General features: G+C 36.6%; 1 protein-coding gene across 4 annotated transcripts in view; it reads left to right on the forward strand.

Annotated features, from left to right (window-relative positions):
• Positions 1-571: 571 nt before the first annotated feature.
• Positions 572-17,846, forward strand: part of dennd1b (DENN/MADD domain containing 1B) — a 196,126-nt gene continuing 178,851 nt past the window's right edge. For all 4 annotated transcript variants that reach the window (XM_073937880.1, XM_009296375.5, XM_073937881.1 and 1 more), the window contains exons 1-2: positions 572-782; positions 1,353-1,417. In XM_073937880.1, coding sequence (XP_073793981.1) covers positions 766-782; positions 1,353-1,417 — 82 coding nt within the window. In that variant the 5' untranslated portion in view covers positions 572-765. The remainder of the gene's footprint in view (positions 783-1,352; positions 1,418-17,846) is intronic.

The following is a 17,846-nucleotide window of genomic DNA, read 5'->3' on the forward strand; positions in this document are numbered from 1 at the left end:
CCAGGAACAGGGTTGGCCACCCCTGATCTATCCACATAGTGACCGAATGAATGTTAGGAGATAACAACATAAGAATACATTTTTCTTGCTAGATACATACAATGGTGTAACAAAGATTCTAGTCCATGACTGGTGTGTAGCAGTTTTACAATTCAGAAGATAAATAGCTGGAGATAGACAAAAGGGCTACCAATAATCTTTTGAACTAATTTGTGCATTTGTTTCCAGTATGTCTTAACCAATATTATTTTAAATAACTTATTTATAAATTTCATATAAATAAATAAAAAAGGAAACGTATTCACTTGAGGGTCAGTAAATTGATGACAGAATGGGTGAACTATCCCTTTAAGGACTACAAGGCTCAGTCACCATTCACTTCCATTGCCTTTTATTTCCTGTGAATGGAGTCATTTCATTTTTTCTTCTTACAAACACACACAGACACTAACTTATACTGTTTTTAAACTACAGCATAACGAATTTTTAGACTCATCATTACTGTTGCACTCACAACATACGCACGCGCACAGTCAGGTGCTTCCTGGTGCTTCATTGCAGGATCACAGTCAGTCAGGGGAACCGAAACGGTCAGTGAACGCGTCCAGGAAGCGCCACCGGCAGGCGACAGACCGAGAAATGCGGCAGTATCCGCGACTCTCCGTCAGGTAGCCGTGAAAACCAGAAGCGCGTGGCTCCGGTGTCGCGACGGTGTTTTAGTTTCCCGCCGTCGGCGCGAGCAGCTGCTGACGCGATGCTTTAGCCATGGACAGCAGGATAAAGTAAGTCGACACTTGTTTACCTTTCGCATTCCTCTGCTTTGTGTTATCAGTCTCCGTTATAAAAGTCTTTCATTCGGTTGAAATAAACACAGCGGCTGCGGCGTATCCGTTAGTTAGCCAATTTGGCTAATGAGAAGAGATGACAGGTCCAGCTGACCGGTTAGCTGTTTACCTCAGACATGCTAACTAGCCTAGCCGCATTCCTCTACAGCCATTTAAACTTGACAGCTGAATATATTTCATTTTTGATGAAGTTGGACGCCTTGATTTAGTGTCTATAGCTTTTAAGTGTACTGTATAGTATGTGTTATGAATTCACAGCAGCAAACTGACTGCATAGCTCAGTGTCTAATGGCATGTCGAGATTTTAAAGAGATAGTTCACACTAAAATAAAAGCATTTTAACGTGTAACTTGTGTTCAGTCTAAGAAGAAACGTTGACAAATGTTCAGTGTTATGGTTATTTTTGTATATTTTAATCAAGTTGGTTTGGAAGGAGAGTGAATGCTTGTCAAATAAATTGTTTTAAAGTTAGTAACGTTAAGTTCAAACTATGTTTTCCTTTTCCAGTGAGAATCCTGCAAGGACTTTTGATTTGGCTCTTCAAGTTGCGTGTCCATCATCTGAAAATGAAGGTGAGCCCCCATTTCTCATAGAGGTAAAGTTGGTTTTATATTTGGATATTCAGACATAATTCTTAATAAAATAATTTTAGAAAAGTATTCTTTGAAAAATTGTAAATAGGGAAAACATATTTGCAGCAAATGACCATCAAAGTACAACATTGTTCACAGTGAATTGGATGGTGTAAATGTTGTTTAGATGTCATGCTTGCATGCTAATTCCGATCGAATTATCAAAGTAACATGGTAAACAATACAGAGACTGCTAAATGAATGAATGTGCGAATAAAAAACCAACTTTACCTCTTTCCATTGCTCAATTTGGTTAAGTTTTGCATATGCAAGTGTCTGTTCAAGTGTCTGACTTTTTTCATCAAAACACACTAGCAATTATGTGAGGGTTGAGCCTCTCTTTTAAAGCACTAATTCCCTTGCTGTCAGACTTTAAAATGACATTAAAGACAATGTTTACGTCGGCATATGTAACACTACTCATAAGTTATAAGTGATAATATGAGACGTTTTTATTGTGCAAAGTACATGACTGACATTGTAATCAAAAGTAACTTTATAGAATTGATGTAAAATATAGATCAGGGTGGCTGATGTTTGATATTATGACAAATTGCATTATGTAATCTAGAATTGCTGCTTAAATAAAACTACACGGTTTAATACACAAATTTAAGTGTGTGTCGTGATAGCTATCTAACTTTGTACCATTTGAAATCCTGTATTGTGAAACCTAGACAGCTTTTATATATGGCTCTTATTTTTGGCTGATATGCTGAGCTGTTTTCCGTGCTTGAAATGGATGAGTAAATGATGCGTTTTGTGTCTGGGGGATTCACGGGAAGGAAATTATTGCTGTTAGATTCGCAGGGTGGTCAGATTCACTCCTGATGGGCTGACTTGAGTACATTTTCATTTCAGTTCAACCCTCACTTGGCTTGCATTTGCTCTCAGAAACCTGCAGATGCATTTTGGTTGACTTTTTTTTTTTTTTGGTTGATATGCAGTGATATCGATCTTGGTTTGTGAGCACGTTTGTGTGTTTTGAGCTCTGCAAGGATGAATAGAAACCACACAGCTTTAACGGACCAAGTAATGACTGCTGTGCAGTGAAATATGGGAGCTTGTTTTTGTCATGGAATAAAATAAATGAAAAGTTAATTGCCACTATTTATCTCAGAGTTCTGGCCTATTTTTTTCACTTTCAAGTTTATGTCTTTCAAATTCTGCAGTTTTTTTTATTAAGGAATTCAGACGTTTTTTCTAAGAATTTGATTTTTAGCAGTTTATGCCATACAATTCTGAAACTGAGCATAGTTACATGATAAGAGTATACTCAGAACAAGATTTAAAAAAAATAAAAAAGTTTTCTGAACAAAATGAATCACTTCTGGATCTGTGTAAATGACTAAAAATACAGTATTATGCATGCCAGGCCAGTGGGTGGCGATGTCACTTAATTAAGAAATGCTTTATGCCTGTGAACATTTAGTCTTGTGTTCTGATGTTGTTGTTTTGGCTGTCATATACTTGTTCATGTCTACTGAAAGCATATTAAACATAAATGTGTGACCTCATCCTAAAACATGACGTCATTTTTTTTGTAGTTTAGAAATTATTATAAAACAATTTTTTTCCATATACCTATTTTTATACTCATTTTGGATTTGCGCACAGTTGATGTAAACGGCAAGATTCGCAGATTCGCGTAAGTTTTGAAAATGCACATATAAACCATATGCACATAATCGAGTAGGACAAACATTTTATTTGATAAAAGATGTGCACTACGATGGAAACACTTATTGAACAAATTCCTGTATGCGCATGAAAAAAAAGTAATGTGATTTTGATGTGAGAGACCATGTGATGATAAAGATGCATGTAAGTGGACAAATCAGCAAGCTAAGCACATCGTAAAACATCTGAAATGTTGGTTTGGTCATTCTAAAAATCCCTAACCATTTCAGTATTAGTGTTATTATATTATGAATTACCATCAGAATCAAGAGCATCTGTGCTTCGCATATCACACCTTCAAATGCCACCATGCCTTCATTGCATGTCGGTATCGTCTTCTGATGAGCAAGTCATTTATTAAATAAAGAAAAGATTCATGCAGCTTCTCTTACTGCAGCAAATTCTGTTTTTACTGTTGATATTTGGCACCAGTTAATCAGGAAGTGACAATTTTGTTCTCTTTGACTGGTTGGATGGAAACGCTGCTTTATTCACACGTCTTTTTATGTGAAATTCTAGTTTTGCATATAAATTTAATTTGCATCTTTGAATGGAAACATAGCTAATGTCGTGTAACTATATGGTCAAAATGCATAGTTTAGAATTTTTAGTCCCTGTATAGGAATATGTGTTTTCAAAACAGCGGTTTTTTTCTGTTTTTTGGCTGTTCATCTGCAGGTTGACGTTTATCAGGTTTAAAAAAAGAAAATTGTTCTGCCAAAGTGAAGATTTTCAGAAACTCCAGTTATAGTGTTGTTGTGTAGCAACGTCTTGTGACGTTGGAGTGTGTGCTGTTATCTCCTTTGTGGAATGTCAGATTATGCCCTACCATCTCCTTTTTGCGGGCATTTAACTGGCCAACATGGCTTTATGCTTAGGGTGCACTCACACTATGCTATCCAAACCGTGCTCAGGCGCGTTTCCAGGTTCGTTTAACAGGTGTGAGTACTCTAAATTGGGCCTAGGTGCGGTTGGAAGAGGTGTGCCAGAGCGTGGTTCAGTTGGGTTTTGGTGCAGTACACTTGTAGTGTGAGTGCAAAGCGCACCGGAGCCCAAAACTAAAGACAAAACGTCACTTTTAAGAGACTTTTTTTATATGGATTTATTAACCAATCTTGCGTTCAATAAATAAGAAGAATTATTGCTTACATTTATATAGTGCTTTTTTTAGATGCTTAAAGCGCTTTGGGGAGCACAATGGGGAGGATTTTCCTCATCCACCACCAGTGTGCAGCATCCACCTAAATGACGCAACGGCAGCCATTTTGTGCCAGACCACACACCACACATCCAGCTGATTAATGGAGAGGAAACTGAGGCCCCGTTTACACTAGTGCGTTTTAGTTTTAAAACGGCGTTTTAGAATGAAAACGATCCACGTCCACACTCGCGTTTTACCCAGCGTTTCTGAACATATCTCCATCCACACCAAAACGCTGAAAATGCACATCACGTGACCACACACACTCTCTCTGGCAAGCGCTGCAGCCCATCTACCCAGATGAGAGCTGTGCTAGTCGGACTTCTCATCAAGCATCTACCGCTGGATCTAATCTCACTATATTTATTAAATGGGATATTTTATTCATCTTGTTGTCTTTATCTAACGACATATTCCCTGACTTTGGTCATTGGAATCTATTACTTTTTCTCAGGTAACGTGTTTTGGCTAAGCGCAAAGATAAGTTAATGATTAATGTAACCACGTAGCCTATTCTGTATATTGACTGATCGCTTGCCTTTATTACCTATAATGTATAAACTTATTGTATGTTATACTTTTATAATGGCCATTATCGATTATTAAAACTGATATTCAGCAAAAGAGAGGGTATGTTTCGTATTTTCACTGAAATTGAAAGGAGACAGTTGTTATCGGCTCCGTTTTGTTATAAATATCCACACAGTGAAGATGACGCTCATATATGCAGCACGACGCCTCAACATTTCTGCTGTCTAAGTTGCTAATATTAAAATGAAAATAGGCAGTTCCTTAAATCATGTTTACATTTTATTGTTGAGAAAGTGAAACAATGTAGCCAGGGTGATGTGAATGAAGTTATAAAGTACACTGTTCCCTTTGAAGATTTACCCGTGTCCTCGGTATAGTCTGTTTTCCATATCAAACTGAGAAGAAGAGACTGCAGCCTTGATCAAACTTGCGAAGTCTGAACTTACAAGGAGAGAATTTAGGACTGAATTGTGTGTGTTAGGCTACTTAATATTCAGGAAAAGCCCCAATCAGAGAGGCGAATGTCTGCAGCCCCGCCTCCGTTTTCAGATGTCTCCGTTTTCCATCATCCACACTGAGACGAAGCAGCAGCGTTTCAGAATGAAAACGGCCTCTCCAGCGTTTTCGAAATGCTCCGTTTTCGGCGCTCGAGAACCCCGGCGTAGTGTGGACGGTTGGCGTAACCGTAGCAAAACTTGTGGGTTTTTTAAATTAAAACGCATTAGTGTAAACGGGGTCTGAGTGATACCAACTGTGATATGGGTATGGTTAGGAGGCCATGATAGATAGAGGCCAGTGGGGAAAATTGGCCAGGATGCCGGGGTTAAACCCCTACTCTTTTTTTAAAAGGACATCCTAAGATTTTTAACGACCACATAGTCAGGACCTCGGTTTATTGTCTCATCTGAAAGATGATGCTCACTGAGCAGTATAGAGTCCCCATCAATATACTGGGGTGTTAGGACCCACACAGGCTGCAGGTTGAGTGGCCTCACTAAAACCACTTCTGGCAGCAACCTAGCTTTCCCATGTGGTCTCCCATCCAGGTACTGACCAGGCGCAGCCTTGCTTAGCTTCAGAGGGCGACCATATGAGAGTTGCTGAAAGTTAGCTGCTGACATTAATGCGACTTGGTTCATAGTTTATCATAGATGCAAACCCCTTGCTGCACATCAGCTGCACCTTCAGTAAACCTACTAATACCTACAGCACGATGACTTTGGATTGATTTGATCATTTGGATGATCTGTTGGATTGACATGTTCTCGACAGCTCATCACTGATTTATTTGATTTATTTTTATGTTTTTAAATTTCATGTGAATGCAAATAAATATATTGTTTATATAAATAGATGTGGATAGGGCCTTAGAAGGCTTTATAAACGCCTTCTGATTCATTAATAAGATTTTATAGGTTCACCATGGTCATAACTACCTTTCAGTTTATTAGTTTATATGTTGTAAGGCAAGCTTCTGAATTGTGAGATTAAAATCCAGCATGAAGATACATTTTTGCAGTGCCATACATTTTTATTTGTAGTGCTGTGGCAAAAAAAGATCTCTATATGGTCTGTTTACACCTGGTCACTTCATGCGTTTATTTTTTTTTTTGATTGGATATATATCTAATCATGATATGGACATACATATATCCTGTATGCCCTCAAAAATGCAATCAAGATCGATAGTAAGTCTGATGGCTCAAACCAATTCAGAAGGTGGTCTGGCATGCAATGCATCACAAGTCTGAATGCATCATGTTTTTGAAACCACATTTGTTAATTTGACTCATCCTAAAATAAAAGAAAAAATAAACGTGAGAGTGCACATGTTGTGGGCTACATGACTTTCAGATATACTATCGAATAAGCAACGGAAGGCCACAGATGATAGATGATGAAGGTCAAATTCAAAGTTTTATTTTATTTTTGACCATGAGATGATCAAATTAAATTGTTCAATTAAGAGATGCAGCTGTATCTCTACACTGTAAAACCCAACAGTCAACTTTATCAAATGAAATGAGTGTAGTTAACTCAATTGAAAAGAGTTCTGAACTTTTTGAACTTCAACTTAAACGGATAAAGTTCACAGTACTCGTATAGATCAGTTCCACAAACGGTTTTTAAGTTGTAACAGTACTCAGTTGGTTTGAGTTCTCTTAGTTTATTGGGTTTTACTGTGCTCAAATTGCTTCATTTACTCAAATGGATTAAGTTAACAGTACTCATTAGGATTAGTTTTTAACCTTAAATGGTTTTTTGCAATTGGTTTCCTCAAACGGTTTGAGTTACCTTAATTTTTGGGTTTTACAGTGTATAAAAAAAGAGGAATATAGAAAATGTAGCTTTTCGTTCATTTACAAAGGCATGTTGTTTTGTTTTTGGTACAGTATGTTATAGAAATATAGGTGTTTCATTTAGCATATTATAAAAGAAATTACTGAGCCTGCCCTGTGTGCTTGTAATAATGTTTTACAGTCTGCATATAAAATGATTTGAATGGCTGTGGAAGTTTAAGAAAAAAATTCTGCTGCTCTGAAAGTTTCTATGAGCACAGTTGCCTCCATCATCCGTAAGTGGAAGATGTTTGGAACCTGATAGAGCTTGAGAGGTACTGCAAAAAGGGATAGGCAAAAATTCCCAGACAGGTGTGCCAAGCTTGTGGCATCATATTCAAAAAGACTACAGAGGCTGTAAGTGCTGCCAAAGGTGCATCAACAAAGTATTGAGCAAAGGCTGTGAATGCTTCTGTACATTTTTTTTTTTTTTAATAAATTTGCAACAATTAAAAAAATATTTTTTTACATTGTCATTATGGGTATTATGTGTAGAATTTTGAGGAAATAAATGAATTTAATCTATTTTGGAATAAGGCTGTAAAAAAATAAATAAAAAATCAAGAAAAAGTGGATGCACTGTATGTAGTCAAATGTAAATGGGTCTGTTTAAAATCAGATCGCTATCAGATCAGAAAAAAATGAATAAAATAACCAGGTGTAAAAAGGCCCATAGTGACGAGAGGCCATTATTATCATTGTAAACTTTGGCTATAAATGTCAATGTGAAGTGTACAAATACTGTATGAACCGCTTGTTATTAGCTCTGCATATCCTATATCACCGATTTTTTTCATTACTCTTTTTGCTTGACGTGGAATAGGCGAAGAGCAGGTGGTTCACAAGCAGCTGTTGCTCTCTGACCGAAAAAGCAAAATATTCCCAGTCCAGCCGCTGACGTGAAAGTTGAAATAAGCTATAACCCACTTCCCTCATCATCATATGTCGGTGTTTGTCTCATTTCCTGACCCGACTCTTAGAACTGCAGCTTCATTTTAAAAGACTTTAGGGCCAAACAGAAGTTCGTCAAGGACGGGAAACATTCCCAGCCTGAGATAACAGACCTCGTTGCGTCTTGTCACAAATTGATTATTGTGGTTTACAAAATAACGAGTCTTTTTCCCCGTTTCCAATTGAAGCAAGTGATTGACTGCTCTCTACTCAGTTCTTGAGTTTCAGGCTCTTTGTTCTGTTCAGACATGACGGACCTGAGGGATCTTGGTTTGCAGAGCGCCCGAACATATTTCTGTGGCCAAATGGGGTGATTCTAGAGCAGTTGTGGTAATATGAAGCATTCGAAGGGATTTATTGTATCTCATCAGACATTCTGCCTCTGTAGTCACCTCATGTGTCATTTAGCCTAATTTGACATTTGATCACCTCAACTGCAGTTCACTTTCGCTGGTGGAAATATGAAGTCAGACAAAACAAGTCAACCTACATGTATATTACACTTCGTTTAATTTTTATCCACGTTTATACATTTCTTGGGAGTCCAACCCATGTCTTGTTGCTATGCAGGTTATAGGAACTACTAAGAGTAGCGTGATCTTTTGTTTATTTGCTTGCATTCGTCAGTTTATTACTAGATACCAGCATAGTAAGAGGAAATCATTCTTTGCTTTTGTGTCATCTTTCAGTTCCCTCTTTGTCCACACAAGTTTATTCTTGAATGCATTTTCTTGATGCTTGATTCATTTTTGAGTTTTAGATAGTCACGTTGTCACCCTTATTTTGTTATTCTGATAACTCTTGTCTGTTTCATTCATTTTTCAAAGATATATTAGGTTTTGATTAAGGAGTTTTAAATAGTTTGTTGATTCTCTTTGCTGGATGGTGTGAAAAATGAAAGTTAACCACTGCATTGCATGTTGCACTTTTAAGATAGCGTTCATACTAGGGCTGGAGAATATGGCAAAAATGCAATTTCAATATTTGTTTTCTATATTGAGCGATAATGATGTATGCATTACGATATAAGTTGTTAATGCTTCTAGATTTAAAAGAGTATCCCAACAATGACTGAAGTCACACAAATTAGAGGGTCCATTAAAAGCAGGTCTGGTGAAAGGGGTGGTTCTTTTTTTTTTTGTAGTTATTCGACTGATTTTCTTTTCATTTGGGGTTTAAATACTGCATTTTATTGACACTAGAAGCACAATTTTTTTTCTGGATTAGCTTGTCAGGTAGTCATTATTACTGCCATCTTTAATGTATAAAAACATTTCCTATTTAGAATAAAGAAATATGAAAAAATACTTATTTACTTATTTTTTTTTAAATACAAGTGTATTACATCATATATCATTAGAAAAAAAAATAGCAATCTGTTAAAGGTTTACAGTAAAAACTGTAGTCTATTGGTGTTTGTTAAGCAAATAACAAACTGGCTAGCACATTCAACTTTCCTTTGTGTGAATTTGTCCATTTGAATAATAAAAAATAAAAACATCATAATAGTAATGTAGAACTTCCCGATTTTTGTAGTCTCTCTTGTGAAATAGTACATTTGAAAATTCACAGACAACAGCAATAGCCTAATTAGCTTTAAAATTAACCTTAATATGCAGAATAACCTTTTGGTGCTTCACTCCAATTTATTGGTCATTTTTTCATTTAAGAAGAAGGTCCTAGAAAAGTTAACTATTCTTTATTTAACAACAATACTGTAGGTCAGTAGTGAAAGATGCCTTCACATAGATTCCGCTTGTTTAAGCTTTTAAGCTTTTTTATGAGTAATTTTTTACAATTTATGATGGCATAGCAGGCAAAATATGACAAATGAGCTCTTGTATGGAACATATTCAAGACCTTTGTCATTGAGTGGGTGGATCTTTTTTAACTTTTAAAGACAAATACTTTGGAAGTTGATGCTTATAGACTTTCAGTAATCTTCAAAATATCTTTTGTGTTTAACAGAAAAAAAGTAAAGTCAAACAGGTTTCTGACAAGCAAAATTTGAGTAAATGATAACAGAATTTTCTGAATTATCCATTTAAATAGGAAGTATCGTTGGGTGATTTGCCCTAAAATCAACATTCTCACTCGATTACGATTAATGAAGGATTTTTTAATTTTTGTTTTATTTTTTTGCCTTCATAGTTTACTGACAAGTTTTGCACAGTAAATATGCTCACACTAAAATTGAGAGATTTTTGAATGAAGGATGCCTTGCTTGATTTTAAAATAATTGAAGGAAACGCTATCTACTATCTGATTATTTGTTGAACATCAACGTTTAACAACTGAAATTCAAGCAAACATTGCCAACACTCATTTAACAACTCATTGAATGAACTCAGTTTAAATGAGGGCAGGATTTTCATCCAATAAGTTTGTTTAGCACAAACTACAAAACAACTATTTACACAATTAAATGCAATTGATTTGGTCCAACATGATTTTATTTTATGATTTATTTTAAACTCAAAGGTCTGATAATATCATGTATGTCTATTATGTGTCAAACATTTTGAAGTCTTTTGGTTTTATTAGAAGTTATCCTAAACCAACTAAAAGGGACATTTTTAAGTGTATTTTTGAGTTCCATAAAGAGCTAATTTAGACTGATCTCAGAACTAATTTTAGGACAGTAATTGCTCACAAAGCAAAGCAACAAACTGCGTTTTTACTAATTAAGCTGCCAACACCCAATGCATGGTTGCTTCGGCAAGGTGGTAATCTCAAAACTCAAAGCATTACATAAAACTCTTCTAAATCTTCAAACTAAAGTGAAGTTTAGCCAGCAGCTAGCTCTCTGCAACTCTCACATGGTCACCCACTGACGCTAAGCAGGGCTGAGCCTGGTCAGTACCTGGATGGGATACCACATGGGAAAGTTAGGTTGCTGGCATAAGTGGCTTTAGTGAGGCCACTCAAACTGCAGTCTGTGTGGGTCCTAACTTCCTAGTATAGTGAAGGGGACTGTATACTGCTTAGTGAGTACCGTCTTTCGGATGAGAAGTGAAACTGAGGTCCTGACTCTCTGGCCGTTAAAAATCCCAGAATGTCCTTATAAAACGAGTAGGGGTTTAACCCCGGCATCCGCGGTTAATAGGGATATCGGTAGATCGTTGCATCCCTAGTTCTAAATGTCAATTTCGGTTACTATTCGATTAATCGGCCATCCCTAATAGGAAGTATTCTGAAACAAATGGTTTGAAAGATAATGCTATTGTTTTTTTTCCTCCAGCACAGGGGTTGACAGGCCCAGAGTCTGAGTAGGTGACTTATTTTAGCTAACATTAGAAGATGAATACTTTGCCAGATTGGATTAAGCATGACTGCCATGCTTGTGCTTGGCACTAGTGCGACGCATTGATGTTTTTCATGCCCTGTGCCAAAGCCAGCAGATGATGCTGACTGTGCCAAGGCAGTAGGTGGAGACAGATGCTACCTGTCTTGCCTCCTCTTTTCATCCAGATTGCATCCAGTAATAAAGCAATAAAAAATAATAGACCTGAAATTTACAACTACACTTGTGCTGCAATTAGCAAAGTGATTTTCCAACGATGACCAACAACTCTATTTCTCTTTCTCACAGGCCGTGTGTGTTTTACTGATGTTAAGGAACAGTTTGGCTAAGTGGTTATCTTTTTTGGTTTGCAACTTTAAAAAAAGAATTGTTGGTTTTATTTTTTGTATGTATAAATATGTATATACACACAAAGTAAAATCATTATGTTGTTATATATTTTCTTTAGAAAATTTGATGCAGCATTACAAGGTGATTTTTGTTTTGTTTTTCACTTAACAAAATGTCCCAAGTCCCTATGATATTCTATTAGGCTAATGCATTGATGCTTCTTTATGAATGGCTCAATCACTTGCCGCCTGCATATGATTTAGACTTGACATATTTCATATTTATGTGTTAAAATAAGTACAAAAAATATTTTTCACAACTTTATTTATGAAGTAGTTTTGCAGTATAAATACCTTTATTCTATCTCTTAGCTTCTTTGAATTGCTGCTTCAGATTCAGCTTTTGTTTCCTCTGCACACCACTTCAGTGAATTATAATAAGCGTAATCCAGGAATCCATGCAAATGAGAATTTTATGTAAGAGCGACCATTTTCACAACTCAGATTTGCCTTCTAAGTTTCAGTAATGTGATCTTGCCTTAATAACAGTGAAGAAGTTACAAAAATGTAAGATATCATTTGTCACTTGAAAGGTGTCAAACCTACTTTTAAAATTGTTTGACATAAGTAGTTTAGATTTTAGTTTTTATTTAATGGTCACTACACTAAGTAGTACTAAGGACACTTACAGTACCAAACACTTTTAACCATTTTATAGGCAAACAACCATATATGCCAACTTCAGTGATATTGACTACAGTATAGTTTTTTTTTTTAAGTGCAGTATGTAAGTTTGTCACCGAGTGGTTGAACTAGGTATTGCACACCTGGTTTAAAACACATGCAAGCGCAGGTTGCTAGATTGACGACACCAACAGCACTGTGCCTGATTGTTAAGCTTAAAGGCTGATTTAAGTCATGTTTTAAATAAAAGGCAACGGCACGTGATATTAATATTAATATTAATATTTTCCATATTAAAATTAGTTTTTGTTCTACTCAACACCTGAAATTTATATTTTGAAACCGTTTCTATTACTTGCTGCTGAACAACAGAGTAAGCTTACAGTGATCACCTCAGGTACACCTCATGTGCTTTATTCAGTGTTAAATGCTAATTATGTGAGTTTGAATGCCATTTTACGTGACATTTATAGCCATACTACTAAAAGCAGCAGCAGATAGTTCACCTCAGATCTTGAAAATAAAATAAACCTTTTGAAATTGAACTTCAGAACTGAGGCTTAGTGCAAGCCAACACATATCAGTGATTCAGCATTAATCATTTTAAACAGATTAAATATGTAATCCATTATAAAACTTACCATTTTGTTAAAGTGCAGTATGTGTACTATTCTGTGCTTTTGAATGGCTGTATTTAAATTTCTGTCTTGTTTCGTCTGGTGCAAACAGCCCAATTGCTTATCACTGCAAATATTGTCAGGTAGTGTGTTGTTAGGACATGAGGTTACAATGTAATTTTTTCACCTAATGTTTATGTTCAGAATATTTATAATATTTGCTAATTAATAACCACCTCATGTGGAACTCTGAATCTGCGTCTCATTCCGGAGATTGCTACTGTCCACCAGTGGTCGCATTTTGGTTGCAGTTAATGCTTTGATAGCCTTCCTGACTGAATGAACGAAATATGCAGTTTTCCACCAGAGGAATCTGGAATGCTGAAATATAAATGGCTAAACTCTCATTGTGCGGGTTAAATGACCAAAACAAAGACAGACGTTCCAGCACGTAACACACATTTTTAAAGCGCAATATCTGACTTCAGCATTTTTCAGATAAACTTGTTCACTTAGCATGTTTCTTAAACATCTCTAAACAGGGTGTGTTTTTGCTTTATAAGGGCCTGCTCACACTATGCCATTCGTACCGTGCCCAGGCCCGTTTCCCAGATCGTTTGGGAAGTGTGAGTGCGCTGAATCAGGCTCAAGCATGGTTCACTTGGCCGGGCCTGGCCCGGTTGGAAGAGGTGGGCCCAAGCGCGGTTCACTTGGGCTTTGTCGCAGTATGTTTGTAGTGTGAGTGCAAAACGCGCTAAAGCCGAAACTGAAAGCGAGACGTGACTTTTAAGGGACTGTTACATATGGATTTATTAATCATTCTTACTGATCAGTGAACACAAACTGCCGTAGTTTATTAAAGACGCAAACCCCTTACTGCATGACAGCTGCGCACCTTCAGCAGACCTTCTCATTCCTGCAGCACGAGAGCTTTATGATTATGAACGCCAAAAGTGGCGGATCTGTTCGGTGAAGTATCTGACTGCGTGTCACAGCATCCCTAAGGACTGTTTGCCAAAATATTTGACTGCATGTCACCGCGTATCAAACGACTTAAATATAACTAGAGAAATCTCCACTGTGATGCTGAGTGACAGCGCTTCTCACTGAACAGCACAGCAGCGATGATGTAAGCGTGCCGAGGCCCGATTGTGGTGTGAGTGCGGGCCGTTGGGGGAGACGGGAGGGGGGACAAGCGTGCTTTGGCCTGGTTCGAGGCAATTGTACCTAGTGTGAGTACGGCCTAAGAGTCAAAAACTTACATACAGCTTCTTTATAGTCACTAAAGTCTTTATAATCACTTACAGATGATAATTTCAATCAGTGTCCAATAAAGGGTTAAATTCTATGTTTAAAATAAGATCAAAATTGGTGTAGTCAAAAGAAACTACACCAATTTATAAATTTCCTGTAGAGATCAAGTTTCAGTTGAATGCTGCAGGATAAACCTGTTTAACTTTCTCATGTGAAGTTTGAGTCACCACAATAAACATTTAAAAAATGTACAGTACCTGTAGCTATTTTTTTCTTAAACGAGTGTCCTAGCACTTTCATTCTCCTGACTCAAATTTCACACCAGCTTTTGACAGGTCTGCGAGCCAGGGGTCTCTTTTTGCCATTTGACCCCCACCTTGTTAAATAACCTGATTGGCGCTCAGCTGTGTCTAGAGTTCAGAGCCAGCTAACACTTTGTTGAGGCTCTGCTGTCAGACTAACAATGCCGCTGTGCCTAAGATGGTGTTGATTGGTCATTACTCAGAACGGCTACAGGCTAGTTTGCGCGTGATTTTCTTTTACTTTATAGTCATGCAGATTCAATTCGGTTTGATCTGCCCTCATTATACTCGTGCAACTTCATCAAGTCTCCCCGGTTCCCCTTTGCCAGCATCACCCGAAAATACAGCTTAATGATGGAAAAAAGCAATGGTTTGAAGCGGTGGAATAAGTTATCCCACCCACCCCTGCTTAGAACTGAATTCAGATTGACCTCCAGTTCTGCAAGTTATGGATTTTCACTTCATGAAACTCTGTGCTTTTTTTCTCCCCTTGCTGTCCTGAAGAGTCTCGTTAGTTGTGAACAGTCTGAAGCCGTTCCACTGGGGCTGTGAATATATGAATTTATGATTACGACGGAAGTTTTGCCAAATTTGCCAGCACTGGATGGTTCAACAGTCACCTGTTTCTAGACTCCGTGTTGTTGCGAGTTTGTGTCCTTCTCAAATACCCTCCTTTTATATAAAAAAATATATATTTTAAATATTTATCATAATAAAATGACAGTGTTTTTTAAAAGTGTGGTCAGGAGTAGGTAGCAAGTAGGAGTGTGCAATGTTTGTCAGGTAGGGTAAAGTTCAAGCTGACATTATAAAGTAGGTCACTCAATTTGCAACAAACAAAAATGAGTCTTGGTGGTCCAAAAGCATTCAATGTTTGATCAAACCTATTATAGTGATGTTAAAATCAGTGCTCTGCACTAAAACTGTTTGTTTGTTTGTTTGTTTATTTTTTAGAATTGCTTATGTTCATTTAAAAATATTTGAAGCAATTGACAATTTGAATGTCTAAGAAAGTTCTATCCTATAGGGCCTGTTTCCACTTAGTGGTAGGGTATGGTTTAGTATGCTTTTATGGCTGTTTCCACTGTCAAAAGGTATCAAAAAGCAAACCGTACCGAACCACTTTTTGTGTACCCTTTCAAACGGACGCGCAGCTGAACAATGTTGGTTTACAGAGAAACGTCACTAGAGTGTACATAAGGCAGGAGAATGTAAACAAAGTATCGACAATTTTTAAAAACACAGCTGAGACATTACATCGTATTACTATACACATATAATAACAAACTATGGTCGACTTGCTAAAGCAAACTTTGTTCTAATGTTGATGAACAGCCACAAGGCCAAGAAGAACAAAATCTGCTGTGTCCTGATTTTGTTTTACGAGGTCGACTAAAAGCGCGGGCGGTTTCACTTCCTCCATAGAGCTCTTGTGCACTTGCTGCGCATCTATATTTGAAATAACAAACTTTTTGAGCTCTTGATTATAACATGCATCCGATCCTTTCAGAAACACAAACGCGAGAGTGAAGCGTGAAAAAACAAAGCAGAAGCAGGAAAACAAAAAAACAGAGCAAATGATTTCTTCAGCAACCTAAAATATGAAAAAAAACTGCAATGCTTATCTAATATCATAATTTTTTTGCACTATTATGAACTCGGAATGACAAAATTACTGTTTAACAACGAGAGGTTACATGTGCTGGCGAAGATTAAAGATACAGATGAGAAGTTTGCACTGACTGTGAGCTATATGTTGTGTGTTGTTTTTAAACTCAAATAAGGACTAAATATATGTTGCGTGTAGTTTTTCTATAATTGATAACATATCATAGATTGTGAAGGCGTATAAAGAGCATCTCTTTTGTGAAAAGTGCTTCTCATATGATATGTGAACCACCCGTACAGCTTTACTGAAGACATTTCCCCGAGCGAGAATGACGTTGACTGAAACTGACCCCTTACCAACCCGTACTGTACCACTCAGTGGAAACGGGCCATAAATGTGAGGAATATTGTTGTTATTATTATTCTTATAAATTTTTGGGGTGCAACAAAGATAAATTGCATTTAATTATTTATACTTAATTTATGTAGCTTATGCACAACAACGTTTATCTTACTCAGAATATTTGTCTTGTTTTTTGTCCAAATATCTACATTAAAACGTTTATTTTACTTATCCCAATGGCTAATCATTTAGCCTCAACTAAATTTTGAGTTATTTCTTTTGAAGTTGAAAGTAATACAATATTTTTACTTGATCTAAGAATTTTTCGATATTTGGAATAGAAACAAGACAAAGTAAAAAAAGCAATTTATGCTTTGTTATTACTCTACCTGAAGAATGTTAGACTCCCTAGAAAACTGCCAAATAGAGCAATTCATCTTGTGAAACTGTGTTCATATTGCATTTTTTATTGCGGACAAATAAATCACAATATCAGGTTCTAATATTGTGTAGCTGTAGCATAGACAATCATTTTTCAAAAAGAATTGCATTCTGAAAAGTAGAATTTATGTATTGTCAGAAAATTGGCTAATTCATTCTATTTAATTCATACAAAAATGTATGATTTAAAAAAAAAAAAAGACCCAACACCCAACCATCATTAGGAGATGAGCAAACTTTACTTGAATGAACTAATGAAGTCATAAATTCATATAATTTAGTCACTAAATCAAAAAGTTGCTATATGTGTGAGATGGTATTGGTTTTGTAACCATTTTTATTAGGGGTGTCAAAATTAATTGTTTCTTCCGTGCACCGCTATGCAGACACGGACAATTTGGTATCGGTTCAATAATAATCATAACCTGTTAATATGTACTGATGTCATTTATCTCCTATGCACTATGTCGCCGTAGCTTACTATGGTGAGGGAGGTGAGGGCACGTATTTACAACACTCCAACTACTTAAAAACGCAAAAACAATGCACAATTTCACTGCGTTTGTGTTTGCTGAACAGAGAAAATGAAAGCAAAGTCAATTTCTCTCTCTCTAAGCGGGATAGTTGTGTTTGTTTATTTGCTATAAATGCTTGTGTTGTTTAAAGGTACAGTTCATATATCGGGCTGTTTGTATTAAAGGACAATTTTATTACAAATAGTATGCAAATATATTTATTCATTTTAATACAAGAATTGCTGCAGTGAACAAAACATAAAACTGTAT

Source organism: Danio rerio, chromosome 22 (assembly GCF_049306965.1).
Source record: "Danio rerio strain Tuebingen ecotype United States chromosome 22, GRCz12tu, whole genome shotgun sequence".
NCBI lineage: Eukaryota > Metazoa > Chordata > Actinopteri > Cypriniformes > Danionidae > Danio > Danio rerio.